The sequence below is a fragment of the Capsella rubella genome, unplaced genomic scaffold (genome assembly GCF_000375325.1).
Source record: "Capsella rubella cultivar Monte Gargano unplaced genomic scaffold, Caprub1_0 scaffold_2, whole genome shotgun sequence".
NCBI lineage: Eukaryota > Viridiplantae > Streptophyta > Magnoliopsida > Brassicales > Brassicaceae > Capsella > Capsella rubella.
In genome coordinates, this window is record NW_006238922.1 from 769177 (window position 1) to 789739 (window position 20563).

At 35.0% G+C, this 20563-nt stretch overlaps 7 protein-coding genes across 10 annotated transcripts; 5 read left to right on the forward strand and 2 right to left on the reverse strand.

Annotated features, from left to right (window-relative positions):
- Nucleotides 1-1683: 1683 nt before the first annotated feature.
- Nucleotides 1684-3749, forward strand: LOC17894709 (F-box protein PP2-A11). The gene is made up of 3 exons (XM_006302348.2): nucleotides 1684-2273; nucleotides 2468-2586; nucleotides 3091-3749. Exons 1-3 carry the CDS (start codon nucleotides 1947-1949, stop codon nucleotides 3512-3514), a joined length of 870 nt encoding a protein of 289 aa, XP_006302410.2. The 5' UTR covers nucleotides 1684-1946; the 3' UTR covers nucleotides 3515-3749.
- A 239-nt stretch (nucleotides 3750-3988) lies between these two features.
- On the forward strand, nucleotides 3989-6521 carry LOC17896514 (pentatricopeptide repeat-containing protein At1g63330). 4 transcript variants are annotated; one of them, XM_006300813.2, is made up of 2 exons: nucleotides 3989-5955; nucleotides 6045-6521. In XM_006300813.2, exon 1 carries the CDS (start codon nucleotides 4026-4028, stop codon nucleotides 5904-5906), a length of 1881 nt encoding a protein of 626 aa, XP_006300875.1. In that variant the 5' UTR covers nucleotides 3989-4025; the 3' UTR covers nucleotides 5907-5955; nucleotides 6045-6521. The 4 variants fall into 4 exon arrangements, with proteins under 4 accessions (XP_006300875.1, XP_023644173.1, XP_023644172.1 ...); XM_023788405.1 differs by having other exon boundaries at nucleotides 3989-4106; nucleotides 4137-6521; XM_023788404.1 differs by having other exon boundaries at nucleotides 3989-4103; nucleotides 4134-6521.
- Nucleotides 6522-7021: 500 nt separating this feature from the next.
- On the forward strand, nucleotides 7022-9652 carry LOC17894557 (pentatricopeptide repeat-containing protein At1g63330). Its single transcript, XM_006300798.2, has one exon. The coding sequence runs from the start codon at nucleotides 7351-7353 to the stop codon at nucleotides 9253-9255; it is 1905 nt and encodes a 634-aa protein (XP_006300860.1). The 5' UTR covers nucleotides 7022-7350; the 3' UTR covers nucleotides 9256-9652.
- Nucleotides 9653-10116: 464 nt separating this feature from the next.
- LOC17895300 (pentatricopeptide repeat-containing protein At1g63330) lies at nucleotides 10117-12242 on the forward strand. Its single transcript, XM_006301132.2, has one exon. It carries the CDS (start codon nucleotides 10129-10131, stop codon nucleotides 12031-12033), a length of 1905 nt encoding a protein of 634 aa, XP_006301194.2. The 5' UTR covers nucleotides 10117-10128; the 3' UTR covers nucleotides 12034-12242.
- On the reverse strand, nucleotides 12107-13175 carry LOC17894717. The gene is made up of 4 exons (XM_006301830.2): nucleotides 13028-13175; nucleotides 12857-12945; nucleotides 12423-12707; nucleotides 12107-12314 (listed from the first exon to the last, which is right to left on the reverse strand). Exons 1-4 carry the CDS (start codon nucleotides 13043-13045, stop codon nucleotides 12260-12262), a joined length of 447 nt encoding a protein of 148 aa, XP_006301892.1. The 5' UTR covers nucleotides 13046-13175; the 3' UTR covers nucleotides 12107-12259.
- A 1547-nt stretch (nucleotides 13176-14722) lies between these two features.
- LOC17896519 (pollen-specific leucine-rich repeat extensin-like protein 1) lies at nucleotides 14723-15639 on the reverse strand. The gene is made up of 2 exons (XM_006301271.2): nucleotides 15175-15639; nucleotides 14723-14897 (listed from the first exon to the last, which is right to left on the reverse strand). The coding sequence occupies exons 1-2, from the start codon at nucleotides 15548-15550 to the stop codon at nucleotides 14797-14799; spliced, it is 477 nt and encodes a 158-aa protein (XP_006301333.1). The 5' UTR covers nucleotides 15551-15639; the 3' UTR covers nucleotides 14723-14796.
- Nucleotides 15640-16629: 990 nt separating this feature from the next.
- LOC17894413 (lysophospholipid acyltransferase 2) lies at nucleotides 16630-19328 on the forward strand. The gene is made up of 8 exons (XM_023788232.1): nucleotides 16630-17024; nucleotides 17114-17169; nucleotides 17404-17624; nucleotides 17722-18130; nucleotides 18214-18299; nucleotides 18654-18717; nucleotides 18813-18931; nucleotides 19010-19328. Exons 1-8 carry the CDS (start codon nucleotides 16720-16722, stop codon nucleotides 19145-19147), a joined length of 1398 nt encoding a protein of 465 aa, XP_023644000.1. The 5' UTR covers nucleotides 16630-16719; the 3' UTR covers nucleotides 19148-19328.
- The last annotated feature ends 1235 nt before the right edge of the window (nucleotides 19329-20563 follow it).

The following is a 20563-nucleotide window of genomic DNA, read 5'->3' on the forward strand; positions in this document are numbered from 1 at the left end:
CTTAACTTGTTTAAAAATTCTTAAAATTTGATATATGTATATATATATATATATATAATTTATATAAAAGACAATAACTATTATTATATATCAGAATTCTGTATATATCTACATATGAATACCAAACACATATTAAAACTATCTATATTCTGTATATATTTTTGAAATTCTTCCAATACCAAACACATAAAAATCTTAAATATATTACACTTATATCGTATACCCAATCATGAGTTCTTAGAACTTAAAACGAAACATGAAAAACACATAAAGAAAAAAAAACCATTTCATGGAAATCTCGTGTAGAGGTTTTATGGTCTAAGAATCTCGTTAATATATGCGTTGGCAAAAAAACTACCTCACGGAAAACTTGTGCAAAGTTTTATATGTCTATGGTAAAAAAATCCCATTATACATTTATTATTTTTATTAAGAAATATTGATTTCAAATAAACTTATCAGAATGAACTTATATTAAATTAAAAAAAAACTTATTCAATTCGATAATATAAAATGGTTTATCTTGTAACTTATGAAAATTAGCGTGTGAAGTTATTAATAAGATAATTTATTTATACCATTTTTAAGATTGTATAGCATGACACTTGTGTGAAGTTTATATGTTAAATATCTAAGAATTTATGCGTTACAAAAAGCTTCAGATATTAATGTAATGTTAATACAAAATATACATACATCCTATTTCATTATATTGATTTTTATTTTATTTTATTTTCGATATTAACTAAGATAAATGGTACATGCATAATTGTTGAAAAATAGAATGCATAACAGAAAAAAAAGAAAAGTAAAATTAAAAAAAGAAATTCTAAAATATGAAATTTAAAAGATAAAATTATATTTCATTTATTTATTTAATGTTTTAAGATTGTATTGCATGACATTTGTGTGAAGTTTATATGTTAAAAATCTAAGAATTTATGCGTTACAAAAAGTTTCAGATAAATATTTTATTAATGTTAATACAAAATATACATGCATTCTATTTCACTATATTGATTTGATTTTATTTTATATTTCGATATTAACTATGATAAATGGTACATGCATCATAAGTCTAAATATTACATGCATAATTGTTGGAAAAACTAGAATGAATAAAAGAAAAGAGAAATTCTAAAATACGAAATTTATGAAACAATTACAAATTAGAAAACAAATACTAGTATATCACTAAGATTTACTTTTTGGACACATTTACAAAAAAAGAGTTATCTTGTTTTTTTTTTCTTACAGAAAGAGAATCATACAAATGTTTAGTGATTTCATTATATGGATAAAACGAATGATTAATTATACTTGTCTTATAGTTATATCTAATTCTTATTACAACTCACACATTTCAAACAATTGGAAGCTGAAAACAAATCTACGGCCAATAATGAACAATCTTCTAATTTAGGATAAAAATAAATAGATAAAACCATATCCAAAATCCAACAGATTATTTTCATATTACAAGAAACAAAAGTTTCATGGTTAAGTAATAAAACTGCTGCGATTTTTCACATATACAATAAAAATCAGCCAATTAAAAAACAAAACAAAAAGTTTCATGTATATTTTATTTATTTAAGTATTAATTAAATAGATCCTTCCTTGAGTTAAAGAAGTTACATATATATATATACACACATATCCCCTCCCATTTGCGTCACCGTCCAAAAATCAGAATCCTCAAACACCATTTGTGTCTGTCACCACCAAACCCTTCTTTCCTCCATTTTTTTGTTTTCCTTTGCTTTGTTTCTGAGTTACGATTTTGTGATTTCTTTCTTCGTTCAAAACAAAAAAGAAGAAAACCCAAAACGAAAGTTTCAAAATTTCTGAAGATTTCTCTGTTCTTTGTGTTTTCTGAAGATCCTAAAAAAAAAAAGAGAGCTTTTTTTTTTTATTCTTCAATCAAAAGGGTTTTTGAGAACCCCATGGGTACAGGGTTCTCTCTGTTTCACAAAAACCTATCGTCTTGTTATGGAGATCGAGATCTGTGCAAGCCTGGTTTAGGAGATTTGCCTGAGAGTTGCGTGGCTTTGATTCTCCAGAGCTTGGATCCGGTTGAGATCTGTAGATTCTCGAAGCTAAACAGAGCTTTTCATGGCGCTTCGTGGGCTGATTTCGTCTGGGAATCGAAACTTCCTCCAGATTATAGATTGATTCTCGAGAAAATCCTTGGTGGTTTCCCGGAAAATTTGAGTAAAAGAGACATCTTTACTTTTCTCTCTCGAGTTAATTCGTTCGACGAGGGCAACAAGGTTCGTCCTTTTTCTAAAGATTTCTTTTGCTTCAAGTTAATTTTTAGGGTTCTTCAGAAACAAAAAAAATTTGGGGATTTGTTTTGTTAAATGATTTGCATGAAAGGGTTTAGGAAATGAATTCATAATCTGTGAATTAGAGGGAAAAATTTTATGTTTTTAATTCGATTTTTTTTTTTTTATGTTTTCTGCAGAAAGCTTGGGTAGATAAACGAACCGGTGGGCTCTGTTTATGCATATCGGCTAAAGGCTTAACGATAACCGGAATTGATGATCGGAGATACTGGAGTCATATTCCGACTGATGATTCTCGGTGAGATTTTGTTTCTCACCCAAATTACTTTGTTTTCATTAGATCCGATGGTTTCATGCATCTGTTAGGTTGTTGCTAGTTTTTGTTTGCTTATGGTGGCTTGTGTTTTGTTAATTTGGGTGTTCAAAGTTTGGTTTTTGTAGTTTATGTGCAAAGTTTTGATTTTTTTCCTCTGTTTTCTTGTTAGATTAGTGAATGATGTTTGATATGTTCATAAAGGCAACATTGTTAGTTGATTTGAGGTGTTATGGATACAAATCCTAACTTGAGTTTAATGTTTTGTGATGGTATGATTCTTCTTCATATGCTATAAGTTTATGTGATTTAGTTTTCTTTTTTTGTTGTTGCTTCTGTCAAAGTTTTGATATTTCCTCTGTTTTCTTGTCTCTTTAGTAAAATTAGTGAATGATATTTGCTCTGATTGAAAATGGCCTATTCTTAATCCCATCTTTGTGTTACTATGATTCTTAATCTGACGATATTCTTTTTTGTTGGTTCCTGCAGATTCTCTTCAGTAGCATACGTTCAACAAATCTGGTGGTTTCAAGTTGATGGAGAGATTGATTTCCCATTCCCAGCTGGAACCTACAGTGTTTACTTCAGGCTTCATCTAGGCAAACCGGGGAAGCGGTTTGGTTGGAGGGTTTGTGACACAGAACAGGTTCATGGCTGGAACATTAAACCGGTTAGGTTTCAACTCTCGACTGAAGATGGACAACATTCTTCATCCCAATGCATGTTAACCGAAGCAGGGAACTGGAGTCATCACCATGCTGGAGACTTTGTGGTTGGTAAATCGAAAAGTTCGTCGACGAAGATTAAGTTCTCGATGACTCAGATTGATTGCACGCATACTAAAGGCGGGCTATGTCTAGATTCTGTAGTTGTGTATCCGAGCTCGTGTAAGAACCGGTTGAGGCAGAATTAAAGTTGCAAAAACCGGAGTTTGGTACTGTAGTTTAGAGGTTAAGAAAAGCTGTTCTTTTTGTTAGTTTTTAAAACCTTTTGTAGAATCTCTGGGGGTAATTAGAAAACTCAATGTAAAGAGAAAAAAGAAGAAGAAGAGGGTAATTAGTAGTAAGTACTAGTCAGGCTATTAGTTTCATTGTTTAAGTCAGATTGTAAACTTTGAATTTGAAATTGAAAGAATTTTTTTTTTTTAACTTCCTTTCAGTTCTACTACTGTTGAAGGTTTGTGTCACTGTGTGTGTGTGCGAAGTGAAACGCAGCGTTTAATGCTTTATCAGTTGAACCGGCTCGGAGATAGATATGCGACTTGTCTGATAATCTGATTGGTTAGGTTTCTAAAGAACCAGATTTCTGTGAATCGGCATTGAACCGGCTCAAATTAGATAACCAACAACTTGATTCAAATTTAAACAATTTTCCCCAAAACGGAGATTTCTTGGGTTCAATTAATCGTCTACCCCAGAGTCTCGATGATGAGGAGATCGGTTGAGATTACGGGCAGAAGATTTGTTCATCGGCATACTCTAGTGAAAGGTAATCCTGGAACTGCTCTTTGTGGGTTTCGTTGCTCGGGACTAGCTTTTTCTGGTGAGAGTTACGATTACAGAGCGAAATTGAGAACTGGGCTAAGTAATATAAAGTTAGATGAAGCTGTTGATCTGTTCAGTGTTATGGTCAAGTCTCGTCGACGTCCTTCAGTCATTGATTTCAATAAATTGTTGAGTACCATTGCTAAGATGAAGAAGCATTGTGTTGTCATCTCCTTGGGGCAGCAGATGCAAAACTTGGGAATCGCTTATGATCTTTATACTTACAGTATTTTGATTAACTGTTTTTGCCGCTCCTCTCAAGTCTCTCTTGCTTTAGCTCTTCTTGGCAAGATGATGAAACTTGGCTATGAACCCGATATTGTCACGCTTAACTCGTTGCTCAATGGGTACTGTCACGGTAAGAGGATATCCGATGCCTTAGGTTTAGTTGATCAAATGGTGGAAATGGGATATCAACCTGATCCCGTTACATTTACAACTTTGATTCATGGACTTTTTCTTCACAGCAGAGCTTCAGACGCAGTGGCTTTAGTTGACAGAATGGCTGACAAAGGCTGTCAACCGAACCTAGTTACTTATGGTGCTGTTGTAAATGGATTATGTAAGAGAGGTGATATCGATATAGCTTTCAATCTGCTCAAGAAAATGGAAGCGAGTAAGATAGAGACAAATATAGTAATCTACAACACAGTCATTGATGGTCTTTGTAAACACAGACATGCGGATGATGCACTCAACCTGTTCAACAAAATGGAAAACAAAGGAATTCAAGGCGATGTTTTTACCTACAACTCCCTCATAAGTTGCCTTTGTAATTACAGGCGATGGAATGATGCCTCTCGACTACTTAGTAATATGATTGAGAGGAAAATTAACCCCGATATAGTCACTTTCAATGCATTGATCGATGCATTTGTGAAGGAGGGGAAACTTTTAGAGGCTGAAAAATTGTATGAGGAGATGATCAAAAGGTCTATAGATCCTGATATTTTCACCTACAATTCTTTGATCTATGGGTTTTGTATTCATGATCGTCTAGACGAGGCCAAGCAATTTCTTGAGTTGATGGTTAGCAAGGGTTGTTTTCCAAATGTAGTGGCATATAATACTCTCATAAAGGGATGTTGTAAGTCTAAGAGAGTAGAAGAGGGTATGGGACTCTTCCGAGAGATGTCTCTAAAAGGATTGGTTGGAAACACAGTCACCTATACCACTCTCAGCCAAGGCTTTTTTCAAGCTAGAGATTGTGATAATGCCCAAGAAGTTTTCATGCAGATGGTTTCTGATGGTATACCTCCTGATATATGGACATACAACATTTCGTTAGATGGCCTTTGTAATAATGGGAGGATAGAGGAAGCATTGGTGATATTCGAAGATCTGCAAAAGAGTGGAATAGAACTTAATATCGTCACGTACAATATAATGATTGAAGGGATGTGCAAGGCTGGGAAGGTGGAAGATGGGTGGGAGCTATTTTGTAGCCTCAGCCTTAAAAGAGTGAAGCCTGATGTTATAACCTACAATACATTGATCTCAGGCTTGTGTAGTAAACGCATATTACTGGAAGCTGAGGCATTATTTAGAAAAATGAAAGAAGATGGTCATCTCCCAAGTAGTGGTACCTATAATACGCTTATCAGAGCATGCCTAAGAGACGGTGACAAAGCTGGATCGGCTGAACTCATCAAAGAAATGAGGAGTTGCGGGTTTGCTGGAGATGCTTCAACCATTAGCTTGGTCACTAATATGTTACATGATGGGAGATTGGACAAAAGCTTTCTGGATATGCTTTCTTGAAGCAGTTTACTCCTCTCATCTCAGTTTTCACCATCAGAGGGAACCAAAGGTTCGTAATTTGACAGCCTCTCTTTGTCTTTCTCTTTCTAGATTTGTATTTTGGTTGCAGAGATGGGCTTAGCACTAGAAATACTGCAGGTTCAGAGGAAATCGAGCGCATTCTGGCCTTGATAATGAGATCAGTGGTCTCCATGGCCAAGTCAGATAGTTGAAATATATAAGAGAAACCCTCAATATGCCAATTCTTATTGTGTGCTTGTAGTTCTATCGGCTTATGGATCCTCTTTGAGAATTTAGTTGATCATATTGGGAAATCTCTGTTATTGCTATGGCTAGTTGATTAGGGGTGAGGTATATGTCTGTGTTAGGATCGCAAGGGACTCTACGGCTCTGGTTCTAATACCGTTTTGATGCTTTATTGGTCTTGACAATGGCTTCAATTTTGGTAATTTCTTTTTATATGTTTTTTGGTTCAGGGTATGTACTACGATAATATATGTTTATTCATCAGTGAGTTTGTTGTTAATTTCCATTGTTCTTCACCATCTCTGATACGTTTTGTTCAGTGTACAAACTCAATTAGAGAGATGAAAAGAAAGTATAGTATTACACGAACATGGAGACTTGTCTATTGCTCTGGTAAGGGGTGATCATTAGAAGAAACACTTACCATTCAAGAAGATCTCAACTTGGTTTGGTTCTACTGCAGATTTTTGGTGTCTCTTTGTACTCTTGGTTCTGTTCTCCCTTTTCCCCGTATACAAAATTTATGTTTTTGTCTTCTTCTTATACAAATATAACTATATTCAAACAGAGCAAGTTTTGCAAAATATTATCATATCTTAGACATTCAAACGGAACAAGTAAAAATTCCGGTTTATCTAAACCGGAGTGATTCATTTGAAAATTTGTGAAAAGTAATCTTGTTGGAACTACTTCTGGTCTAGAATAAATTGATACGACCCGACATAAGTTTAGTGGACCCTTATTATGGGCTTCATCTTTGGTTATATAGTCTAAGCCCAACTCTTTTAGTATCTTCGTGTATTTAAGTACGCTTTCTTCATCTGTAAACATCATCACAAAGTTGATCAATCAAGCCAACGAGAGTGGCGTCTTCTTCTTCACCATTCTTCACCTTTAACCTCCATTTCTTCTGATTCTCATGTATTTTCTGTTACATAGTTGATAGCATAAAACCCGGTTCTATCAGAAATGTGTTGGATGATTTCAATTTTGCATTAAAACGATATGAAACAAACCCGTGTATAGAGAACTCAGAGTGAACCGGTCGGTAGGTAAAGCTGGAGATGTAAGATCAAATCTTGACCGTCAAATACAATCAATAATCCAACGGCGTTGCAAAAATGAAATCGTGAGCTTTGCTCTCATCGGAGCTATAGATTTGGAGTCGGAAGTTGGGAAGAAACCAAATCAGCTGAAGATGAGGAGAGTGTCTGAGATTGCATCGATGGGAAATATATTTGCTCGTCGGAGTCTTCTTGAGAAAGGTAACCTAAGAACTGCTGCGTCGTCTTCGTTTAGCCATTGTAGCTTATGTTGTTACCGGGTACGAGCTTATTCTAGCGTCAGTGGTGATTACAGAGCGAAATTGAAAACTGAGCTGAGTGATTTAAAGTTAGATGATGCTATTGGTCTGTTCAGTGTTATGGTCAAGTCTCGTCCACGCCCTTCAATCATTGATTTCAGTAAACTCTTGAGTGCTATTGCTAAGATGAAGAGGTTTGATGTTGTCATCTCTATGGCTGAGCAGATGCCAAATTTGGGAATCCCTCATAATCTTTATACTTACAATATTTGGATCAACTGTTTTTGCCGCTGCTCTCAAATCTCTCTTGCTTTAGCAATTCTTGGCAAGATGATGAAACTCGGCTATGAACCCGATATTGTCACGCTTTCATCGCTGCTTAATGGGTACTGCCACGGTAAGAGGATATCCGAGGCTGTAGCTTTAGTTGATCAAATGGTGGAAATGGGATATCAGCCTAATACCGTTACATTCAACACTCTAATCCATGGACTCTTTCTTCACAACAGAGCTTCAGAAGCAGTGGCTTTAGTTGATCGAATGGTTGTAAAGGGCTGTCAACCAGATCTGTTTACTTATGGTGCTGTTGTAAATGGACTATGTAGGAGAGGTGATATCGATTTAGCTTTAAATCTGCTCAAGAAAATGGAAGCAGGGAAAATCGAGGCTGACGTTGTGATCTACAGCACAATCATTGATGCAATTTGCAAACAGAGACATGCTGATGATGCGCTCAACCTGTTCAACGAAATGGAAAACAAAGGAGTTAGAGCCGATGTTGTTACCTACAACTCCCTCATAAGTTGCTTTTGTAATTCCGGACGATGGAGTGATGCCTCTCGACTACTTCATGATATGATTGAGAGGAAAATCAACCCCGATGTAGTTACTTTCAGCACATTGATCGATGCATTTGTGAAGGAGGGGAAACTTGTAGAGGCAGAAAAATTGTACGAGGAGATGATCAAAAGGTCTATAGATCCTGATATTTTAACGTACAGTTCATTGATCAATGGGTTTTGCATGCACGATCGCCTAGACGAGGCTAAGCAGATGTTTAAGTTCATGGCTAGCAAGGATTGTTCCCCCGATGTTGTGACATATAGTACTCTGATAAAAGGGTTCTGTAAGTCTAAGAGAGTAGAAGAGGGTATGGAACTCTTCTGCGAGATGTCTCGAAAAGGATTGGTTGGAAACACAATCACTTTCAACACTCTTATCCAAGGGTTTTTTCAAGATGGCGACTGTGATAGTGCCCAAAAACTATTCAAACAGATGGTTTCTGGTGGTTTGCCTTGCTCTATCATGACATACAGCATTTTGTTAGACGGACTTTGTAATAACGGCAAGCTAGAGACAGCATTGGTCATATTCAAGGATCTGCAAAAGAGTGGAATAGAACTTGATATAGTTACATATAATATTATGATTGAAGGGATGTGTAAGGCTGGGAAGGTGGAAGAAGGGTGGGATTTATTATGTAGTCTCAGCCTTAAAGGAGTGAAGCCTAATGTTGTAACCTACACTACAATGATCTCAGGATTTTGTAGAAAAGGTTTGAAGGAGAAAGCGGATGCCTTGTTCAGGAAAATGAAAGAAGATGGGCATTTGCCAAATGACCGTACCTATAATACGCTTATTAGGGTACATCTTAGAGATGGTGACAAAGCAGAATCAGCAGAACTCATCAGGGAAATGCGGAGTTGTGGGTTTGCTGGAGATGCTTCATCTTTTGGGTTGGTCACCAATATGTTGCATGATGGGAGATTGGACAAAAGCTTTCTGGACATGCTTTCCTAAATTAGTTTCTGGAAATTCGTTTGATGCTTCACTCTCAATTTCTTCAAATGTTTAGTTGAGATTGGAGGAACCGAATTTTCCATTAGAGGATGTGTGAACTGTTCGTTAGCTTACAACCTGCAATAACATGTGCATTCTCTGCTCTCCAATCACATATAGTTCAGTTTACAGGAGGAAATACTAAGATTTGCTCAAGCTCCTATTTATATGATACAAAGGTTAATTATGAGGTTTCATTTTTCTCAGAAACAAGATGTGAACGTTTCAGAATTCAAAGAAAAGCCTAGCTGCTTTTACTTGAAGGAGGACAAGAGTAGTTTTCTTGTAGAATTAGCATTTTTATGTGACGCTGCTTTTACTTGTATCTAGACGTGAGTAATTTATGCTTTCACTCTTACTTAGAATTAGCATTTTTAATTGTCACACATATTTTTGCGTTTTGAAGTTTGAACAAGACACAAATTCCGGTTTATCCAGACCGAGTGATTCAATTGAAAATTTTGAGAAAGGTAATCTTCTTGGAACTGCTTCTGTTCTAAGAGGAAATGGGTTGCATGATTTTAATTTAGAAGCTTCTGCTGCTTAAGTATATTATTGGCTGGCTTATTAGTAAATATTACGTATATTAAAAAAAAAAATTCCCAAAAAAATACATTAGAAAGAAAGACATTAAAAACAATATGAAACAAAATCGTATAGAACTCAGAGTGAACCGGTCGGTTAGTAAAATTGGAAATGATAAGATCAAATCTTGACCGTCAAATACCAAAAATGATCCAACGGCGGTGCAAAAATGAAATCAGTCACTCTTTTCTCGTGAGTCTCTTTGGTAGAAAACCAGAAATTGAGAAGAAACAAAATCAGCTGAAGAAGATGAGGAGATTGTCTGCGATTGCATCGACGGGGAATAGATATGCTCGTCGGAGTCTTCTTGAGAAAGGTAACCCTAGAACTGCTGCTTCGTCTTCGTTTAGCTATTGTAGCTTATGTTGTTACCGGGTACGAGCTTATTCTAGCGTCAGTGGTGATTACAGAGAGAAATTGAGAACTGGGTTGAGTGATATGGAGTTAGATGATGTTGTTGATATGTTCAGTGTTATGGTCAAGTCTCGTCCACGCCCTTCAATCATTGATTTCAATAAATTGTTGAGTTCCATTGCCAAAATGAAGAAGCATGCTGTTGTCATCTCCTTGGGGGAGCAGATGCAAAAGTTGGGAATCCGTCATGATCTCTATACTTACAGTATTTTGATTAATTGTTTTTGTCGCTCCTCTCAAGTCTCTTTTGCTTTAGCTCTTCTTGGCAAGATGATGAAACTCGGTTATGAACCCGATATTGTCACGCTTTCTTCGCTGCTCAATGGTTTCTGCCACGGTAAGAGGATATCCGAGGCTGTAGCTTTGGTTGATCAAATGGTGGAAATGGGATATCAACCTAATACTGTTACATTTACAACTTTGATTCATGGACTTTTTCTCCACAACAAAGCTTCCGAAGCAGTGGCTTTAGTTGATCGAATGGTTGTAAAGGGCTGTCAACCAGATCTGTTTACTTATGGTGCTGTTGTAAATGGACTATGTAAGAGAGGTGATATTGATTTAGCTTTAAATCTGCTGAAGAAAATGGAAGCGAGTAAGATAGAGATAAATATAGTAATCTACAGCACAGTTATTGATGGAATTTGCAAACACAGACATGCGAATGATGCGGTCAACCTGTTCAAGGAAATGGAAAACAAAGGAATTAGAGCCGATGTTGTTACCTACAACTCCCTCATAAGTTGCTTTTGTAATTACGGACGATGGAGTGATGCCTCTCGACTACTTAGTGATATGATTGAGAGGAAAATCAACCCCAATGTAGTGACTTTCAATGCATTGATCGATGCGTTTGTGAAGGATGGGAAACTTGTAGAGGCTGAGACATTGTATGTGGATATGATTCAAAGGTCTATAGATCCTAATATTTTCACGTACAGTTCATTGATCAACGGGTTTTGCATGCACGATCGCTTAGATGAGGCTAAGCAGATGTTTAAGTTGATGGTTAGCAAGGGTTGTTTTCCAAATGTAGTGACATATAGTACTCTCATAAAGGGGTTCTGTAAGTCTAAGAGAGTAGAAGAGGGTATGGGACTCTTCCGAGAGATGTCTCAAAAAGGATTGGTTGGAAACACAATCACTTACAACACTCTCATCCAAGGCTTTTTTCAAGCTAGAGATTGTGATAGGGCCCAAAAAGTTTACAATGATATGTTATCTGATGGTGTGCCTCCCAGTATCATGACATACAACATTTTGTTAGATGGACTTTGTAATAATGGGAGGATAGAGAAAGCATTGGTGATATTCGAATATATGCAAAAGAGTGGAATAGAACTTAATATCGTCACGTACAATATAATGATTGAAGGTATGTGCAAGGCTGGGAAGGTGGAAGATGGGTGGGATCTATTTTGTAGCCTCAGCCTTAATGGAGTGCAGCCTGATGTTATAACCTACAATACATTGATCTCAGGCTTGTGTAATAAACGCATATCACAGGAAGCTGATGCCTTGTTTAGAAAAATGAAAGAAGATGGTCCTCTTCCAGATAGCGGTACATATAATACGCTGATCAGAGCCTGCCTAAGAGACGGTGACAAAGCTGGATCGGCTGAACTCATCAAAGAAATGAGAAGTTGCAGGTTTGCTGGAGATGCTTCAACAATTATCATGGTGACCAATATGTTGCATGAAGGGAGATTGGACAAAAGCTTTCTGGATATGCTTTCCTAACTAAGTTAGGTGAGTGTAGTACGTTTTCATGTTAAAGTTGTTGTTTGTAAGCTGCTTCGTGGACAGAACTAGGAAGAATAAGAAAGAGACTTTATTTGAAACAAGCTCAAAGAGATTATTTTATATGTACAGATTAATTAGAACAAAGAACTTAGAAAAGATAAATGCAAATTTTATTTGAAAGCAGCACAAAAACAAAAAACTTGATCGACTCTTCAGAAGGTTATCAGATACCCTTTGGAGCCACACCAACGGAGTTCAATGTCTCTGCATTTCGAGGCCTTTGCACACACAAACAAAAGAAACACAAAAGATTGATTTATCAGTATAAGTTCTTTCAAAATTTGTCATATGTGATGAAGAGAGGTCGTGACAAAACAACAACATACGTGGTGTATGGGTTAGGTCGGGTGGGATCAGATAAGATAGCTTTAGACTTATCTTGAATCTGACCAACTTTACGTAGCCAAGACTTGTTGATGAATTTGTCAGCGGAGGAAACACAATTCTCAGGATCATCGACCTCAGCTACAGCAGCTCTTCTATTCTTTCTTGTACTGATAGCCGGAGAATGCACAAGCTGCTGCTTCAGGCTATGTCCTGCCATTAGCACCGTTAGACCAACAAATCCTCCTATTATTGCCACTGGTGCAAAATCTCCCGTTACAGAGAACCTATTTCAAAGGGAAAACAACTCCATTGATCAAATTAAATTTTTTGTTTTCTCTTCTATGGATCTTTCCTTTCATGCATGTTTGAGAGAAAATATAAAACCATATATATATATATATATATATATATATATATAAGTATCTCTTATTACTTGTTATATGTTTGTTTGGCACCATCGGCGACGGTGGTTGCGAAGCGGCGAGAGCCACCAAATTGGTTTCCGACCGGTCGCAATTGCCTCTATAAAAAAATAATAGAAGTCTTCAAATATGATATAAAATTAATATTTACATTTGAATAGACAAGAAAAACAAAAACTTACGATGATTCTGAAAGCCATCACGGTGAAAATTTAATTTGTTGAGAGTTAGGAAGCTTGAAAAGAAAGATTTGATTATAGTAAAAACCAAAAAGAGAAGAAGAGAACGATTTGATTATATACAAAGTGAGGATGAGATTATTTAGGATCTTTGTAACTAAGATTGGAGAAAAATTCAAATGGCATCTTATATTTAGTCATGATGAGGACATTAAACATTGTCCATTGATTAAATTTTTCCTTTTTTTTTAAAGAAAAAAAAAAACAAAGGCTTACAATAATTAATTAAACACCAAAGAATAATTATAATTAATGAAAAATAATATGCATCCCTCTCCACCCTATTCTAATTTCTAGGTTACTTAGAGGAACAAATATGAAAAAAAAAAAAAAAAAAAAAAAAACATGTAAGGCTAATGTGTTGTGGACATCTCAAACATTGTCTTTACAAAACCGATGCGTGAAGTGAATGATGCTCTCGTTATGGTTTGTGAATCTCTCATGTCTCAACAAACATTACATTTCCTAATACTATGTTGTAAATTAATCAAAACTTTATTGTTTTATGCGTAGTGATACACTAAATTTGTGATGATATCTATATTTTATGATGCTATTGTTTTAAAGAATAATATCAATGCACGTTTAGTATGTCCGATCCCATATATTTTTATTACGTCTCACACAAAAATACGTTTTGAGATGATGATACATGTGGTGAGAAATTAAGTAACAAAATTAAGTAGGAGCAAAATAATCATTTGCTCTTTAATTAGTTAATTAGTAACCTTAGACATATCTTCGTTTTGCATGTCTTCTCACATTCTTGATAGCATTTTTCATACTCCCTCTCATCGTCTGTTGTCATGGCAAATTTCCAAAAGCAAATAAAAACACTTTCGTTATATACATATTATTCAGTTTTCGTGTTTGAAAATAAATTTTTTCATTCATAACCACAGCTTGTAATATCAAGTGCATAGTTTAACACAAAAACATATATATGAGCCAGACGTTTAAAACGTTCAACTAATAAGAAGAAAAAAATCATTAACAAAGTAGTAAGCTAGTTTATTTACATAGATCAATCCATAAATAATACGTATCCAACTTACTTGAGTTATTTTCAAGGTGAAGGCACTGATGAATAGTACAACCAACAACGCAATTTACTTGTTTATGTGTTAGCTAGCTTTGAAGAAGGTGAAGGTGCAGGAGAATCAGAATCTGGTGAAGGGACTTTGAATAAACATCAACATCTTGTGAAGGTGCAGGAGAATCTGAATCTTGTGAAGGAGAAGGAGACTTTGAAGAAGAATCTGAATCGAAATAGCTATCATATTGTGAAGGAGATGGAGAAGGAGAATGATGATGACCACATTTTTCAGGAAACTCACAGAAGGAAATAGCTATCATCTTTGCCTGAACCAAAACGTTCTCCATTCCCATTAGTACTATCATTACCATACTTAACATTAGCTACACTCTTTGTGTTCATCATTTTTTTTTTTTTTAATCTTTCTCAATGACTTATTTTTTAGTAATCGTACAAGAAGATTGTTGTGTGTGGATTGTGAATTTTGATGTTTGATTGCTTAATCATTGTGTGCTTTATATAGGAAAATGTGTGTGATTTCGTATAGTAGGTGTTCATAATGATTATTATATCCCATATATCAATGTTTATTATATCCCATATATATTTTATTACGTCTCACAAAAAAGTACTATGAGATGAGAAATTAGGTAACAAAAGAAAAACACAGTACTCTTTAATTAGTAATGTTAGACATATATATATCATCGCTCGTGTTCTTCGTTTTGCATGTCTTCGCACATTCTTGAAAGCATGATTCAAACGCGCTCCTATCGTCTGTTGTCATGGCAAATTCCCAAAGAAATAGAAGACACTTTTGTTAGATCCAAATATATATATACATATTACTCAGTTTACGTGTTTGAAAATAAGATTTTTTAGATTCACAACCATAACTTGTAATATCAGTGCATGGTTTAACACAAAAACATATGTATGAACCAAACATGTTAACCGTTTTAACTATAAAAAAAAAAAAAAAATCATTCCCAAAGGAGTAAGCTAGTTTATTTACGTAGATCAATCCATAATTAATACAAAATGTCCAACTTACTTGAGTTTTGGCCAAGGTGAAAGCACTGATGAATAGTACAACCAAGAATGCATTTTACTTCTTTTGGGGTTGGCTTTGAAGGTGAAGGTGCAGGAGAATCAGAGTCAGGGGAAGGAGAAGGAGACTTTGAATAAACATCAAAATCTAGTGAGGGTGCAGGAGAATCAGAGTCAGGTGAAAGAGAAGGAGATTCTAAATAATCATCAAAATCTTGTGAAGGAGAAGGAGACTCCGAATCGAAATCATCTTGTGAAGGAGATGGAGAAGGTGAAGGAGACTGATGATGACTACTTTTTGCTTGAACCAAAATGTTCTCCATTCCCATTAGTACCACCATCACCATCATTAACATGGCTACACTCTTTGTGTTCATCATTTTTTCTTTTCTTTTTCTTCTCAAAGACTTATCTTTAGTAATTGTACAAGAAGATTTGTGTGTTTGGATTGTGAATGTTGATGTTTGATTGTTTGGTTATGCGTGTTTTATATAGGAAGATGTGTGTGAGCTTGTATATATAGAAGGTGAATCATTAGTTAAATGTCATATAATAGTTTAAGATTTAGGTGATATGCCACATACATAATAATATTTACATAGGTATGGTCTTATAAGATAGTAAATATATGTTTTATTAATTTTTTATTTATTCTAATAATATGATAACTATTATGACTTTTATTTTGCAAGATAAGTTACTCAATCATGTAGCTTTAATATTTTACAGATATTCCTCAAAATAGCATAAATTTAAGTTATATTATGAAACTAGAATTAAAATTCTTAAATTATTTGAAATTCCATTTCTAAAACAACAAGAAATAATTCAATGTTTCTTTAATTTTAGTGTAATTTTTTAGAGATATTGTAATTTTAATTTGCAATATGATTGATTCAATCCATGCATTTGTAATCATTTCAATAGAGATTTGTTTTTTTCTTTCAAAATAGCATAAAATTAATTTTAAAATTGATCACTGGTATACCTACTTTTTCACTCTTCCAAAGAACCATCAAAGTTAAGAGTACTTACATAAAATTTGGTGTTATTTGACATTTGAATAATTATAATTTTTGGTATATTATAAGTTAATAACATAACTACTACTCAATTCTCTTGTTATGATATCTTTTTGTTAAGTACATAAGTTTTATACTTTTTTATCCATTGTAAACTTTTTATTCAACAACAAAATCTCAATTGTGAAATGTATTTTTTCTTTTGTTCTTACAATTTACAAACATATTTAAGAAAAAAAAATACAATCAATATTTGTGGGTAAGATCATAAATTAGATCGAGCTACAAAATACGGTGTTTTTTTGGGTAGTTCTTCGATATGTCCAAGAACATTGTTAAGAAGACCTCGAGGGTACTATTGTAACTTCACATATAGGAAAGATCGAAACCAAACCAAACCAACACGAGATTCGTTTTGGGATTCAGATGTCCGCACTGTGCGAGTCGTCGTTGTCGTCGTCATAACTCAATCCGAGTTGACACGAAAAGTTCAAAATCTTCACTTTCACCACACTTCACACGCAACCATGGGATTGCTCGACATGGATTCCACGGCGGCATCGATCGGCGTATCCGTCGCCGTTCTCCGATTCCTCCTCTGTTTCGTCGCGACGATCCCAGTCTCGTTCTCTTGGCGATTCGTACCGAGTCGACTCGGTAAACACATCTATGCAGCTGCGTCTGGTGTTTTCCTCTCTTATCTCTCCTTTGGTTTCTCCTCAAATCTTCACTTCCTTGTCCCGATGACGATTGGTTACGCTTCGATGGCGATTTATCGACCCTTGTCTGGATTCATCACTTTCTTCCTGGGTTTTGCTTATCTCATTGGCTGGTAAAGTTTAAAACTTTAAGCTTTTGGTCTCTAAATCTTGCTCCTTTTTGATCCAAGTTTTGAACGGTTTTGTGATTTTGTTTATGTAGTCATGTGTTTTATATGAGTGGGGATGCTTGGAAAGAAGGAGGAATTGACTCTACTGGTACTCTTTGTTCCTCAGTTTGATTCCACTTTTGTAGAATTTGAAGGTTTAATATTGGTTTATGTTATTAGCCGAGTGTGAAACTATTAGGATTTGTTTTGAAGTTTGGATTTTTTAGAACTTTGAATCATGGTGGAACTATGTTGAGGTTGTGATTACAGTGCTAGAGTCATTGATTTTGTATAATGGTGGAGATTAGAAGCTGAAGTTTTGATTGTGATGAATGTATGTTAGGAGCTTTGATGGTGTTAACACTGAAAGTGATTTCGTGTTCGATAAATTACAACGATGGAATGTTGAAAGAAGAAGGTCTACGTGAGGCTCAGAAGAAGAACCGTTTGATTCAGATGCCTTCTTTAATTGAGTACTTTGGTTATTGTCTTTGTTGTGGAAGCCATTTTGCTGGGCCAGTTTTTGAAATGAAAGATTATCTTGAATGGACTGAAGAGAAAGGAGTAAGCTTTTTTTCTTTCTTATTCCTCGGGTTTTGTCATTATCAACTAAGGGCGGTTCTTGATTTATCGAGTTTGTTTGTTTGTGTGTGAATTTCAGATTTGGGCTGTTTCTGAGAAAGGAAAGCGACCATCGCCTTATGGAGCAATGATTCGAGCTATATTTCAGGCTGCCATTTGTATGGCTTTATATCTCTATTTAGTACCTCAGTTCCCGTTAACCCGGTTCACTGAACCAGTGTATCAAGAATGGGGATTCTGGAAGAGACTTGGTTATCAATACATGGCGGGTTTCACTGCTCGTTGGAAGTATTACTTCATATGGTCTATCTCAGAGGCTTCCATTATTATCTCCGGTTTGGGTTTCAGTGGTTGGGCAGACGAAACACAAACAAAGGCGAAATGGGACCGTGCAAAGAATGTCGATATTTTGGGAGTTGAGCTTGCCAAGAGTGCGGTTCAGATTCCACTTTTCTGGAACATACAAGTCAGCACGTGGCTCCGTCACTGTGAGTAATAATGCATTTGAGGAGGTCGTCTAGATTGCCATATTTTTATAAGCCTTTGAACCGTTTCTTCTTTTTTGACGTAGATGTATATGAGAGAATTGTGAAGCCGGGGAAGAAAGCAGGTTTCTTCCAATTGTTAGCTACGCAAACCGTCAGTGCTGTCTGGCATGTGAGTGCTCCTTCCCTTCCTTTTTCTTTTCTGAATTCTCAATGTTTTGGAGTTTTGAGTATCGCTCTCCTGTGATAAAGTAATAGTTTTCCTTTGTTACCACTGAGAATCTTTATAAATATCCAAATCCTCACCTTTCAATTCTTGAGTGAGATCAACCGATGAATATATCATCACTTGCTATTCTCAACTCAGATTCTGTTTGTTTGAGGCCTTGAAAGTTACCGTTTCTAATTGCTTACAATGTTAAAGGAATCATTGTTCATCTGTCCGCACTGTGAATTCTGCATAAAGATTCAATCTTTTTTGTGCCAAGGAGAGTAATCAAAATCTTGTTTTTTTTTGGTTTTGCAGGGACTGTATCCTGGATACATTATATTCTTTGTGCAATCAGCATTGATGATCGACGGTTCAAAAGGTACAATACTCGCCTTCATCTTTCACTAATGTTCTGTTTCGATTGAATTCGGTAATAAATTGGTATCTGAAAACATATCCTTTTGCATTGAACAGCTATATACCGATGGCAACAAGCAATCCCTCCAAAAATGGCAATGCTGAGACATGTTTTGGTGCTAATCAATTTCCTCTACACAGTATTGGTTCTCAATTACTCATCCGTTGGTTTCATGGTAACAAAAAACTCTTCTCTCAGTTTTCTTTCGCGTATTTTCATTTTCAACATTCTCTCATGTATGTGTAACTTTCAGGTTTTGAGCTTGCACGAAACCATAGTTGCCTTCAAGAGTGTATATTACATTGGAACAGTAATACCTATAGCTGTACTTCTTCTCAGCTACTTAGTTCCTGTGAAGCCTGTAAGACCAAAGGCGAGAAAAGAAGAATAACCTTGTTTTTTTCTTTGCTTTTGTTGGCTTTGTCTTTTTTTCTTCTCTGACCTTTTTTATGTATAACAAGAGAAATTAAAATTTTAGTTCATTCTTCTCCTTCCAAAACTGTGATTTTGTTTTTGACCTTCTATGTTTCTTGATTATACCAAAATCGTAACAAATCGATCTAGAAGACTAACATGTACATTTCAATTATTCATATGTTAAACCGTCATTATTGAGGGTATCTTAGCAACAATCTTAGGCTAAGATTTGTGAAGGAATGTAAGATTTTTTATTAAAAAGTTCTCCTCGAAATATTTGATCCAGTGATTAAAAGTTTAAAAGCTTCTCAACTTGGTATGTGGTTTAGTTTTCAAAGGTCATAATTTCTTGCAAATTATTGATGTAAAGTTTATCGAAAATGTCGGACAGTGGGAGTATTGTTGGCAAAACCGTCTAAAAGAAAATTTACATTATAAAATTGTTGTTTGTAGAAGTTTGTTCATTGTAATGACATATTTTTAACGATGATGTGACCAAAAGGAGAAAAATAAATCTTTCAACTAACAACATTGTGGTGGTGTGTTATTTGTTTAATACTTTAGGTAAAGCCTTAAGAAAGAATCGAGTTTGGGGACAGTTCATGGGAAATTAAAAAACATTATCATCTTAAGACTACATTTAGACATGATATCAAATTAGGGGAAAACCCGAATCTCGAAAAAAAGAGATTTGGGTAATAAACAGAGGCATTTAAGGGTAATAATGAAGTTTAAAAGTTGCTAATCTTTGTTTAAGCTAGTAAACACATGCCATAAAGAGAAACATTATGATTAAGAAACATTAGCAAGAGGGATTAGTGATCACATTACATTAATATAGAATCAAGTCACATCAAGTATATGGTCGGGAACTTAATTACTTTATACAATTTTTTGTACAAAGAGTGAGTCACATTACTAAATTCTTGTAACTTAAAACTAGATTCCATTTTATAGAATAGTTTCGACTTTCGATTCTTTGGTCAGTCACCAAAAATTGTTTGAACACATAAAACTGTTCGTCTAGCAGGTTTTAGAACATTGGTTTGATATCAAATCATAAATCATATCTACACTTTTAAAACTACATGAACATAACATGAATGGTCTTACGAATGATATAACACAACAATGAGCTTTGATTGGATATACTATTAATTTAAAAGAATTCAAAATAAGATGTAACTTTTAAGAGTTGATTAACTTGCATGGAAAAGTTATATAATATGAGAGATATGAACAACCAACAAAGATGAAAAGAGAGACCGTGTCGGCCATATGCAACACCACTTCTTCTTTTTTGTTTTTTGCTTTTAGTCAACAAAGCCATAACAACTTAAAAACTAATACTTATCATTAATTTACGTCTTCTTCTTTTTTTGTTGTTGTT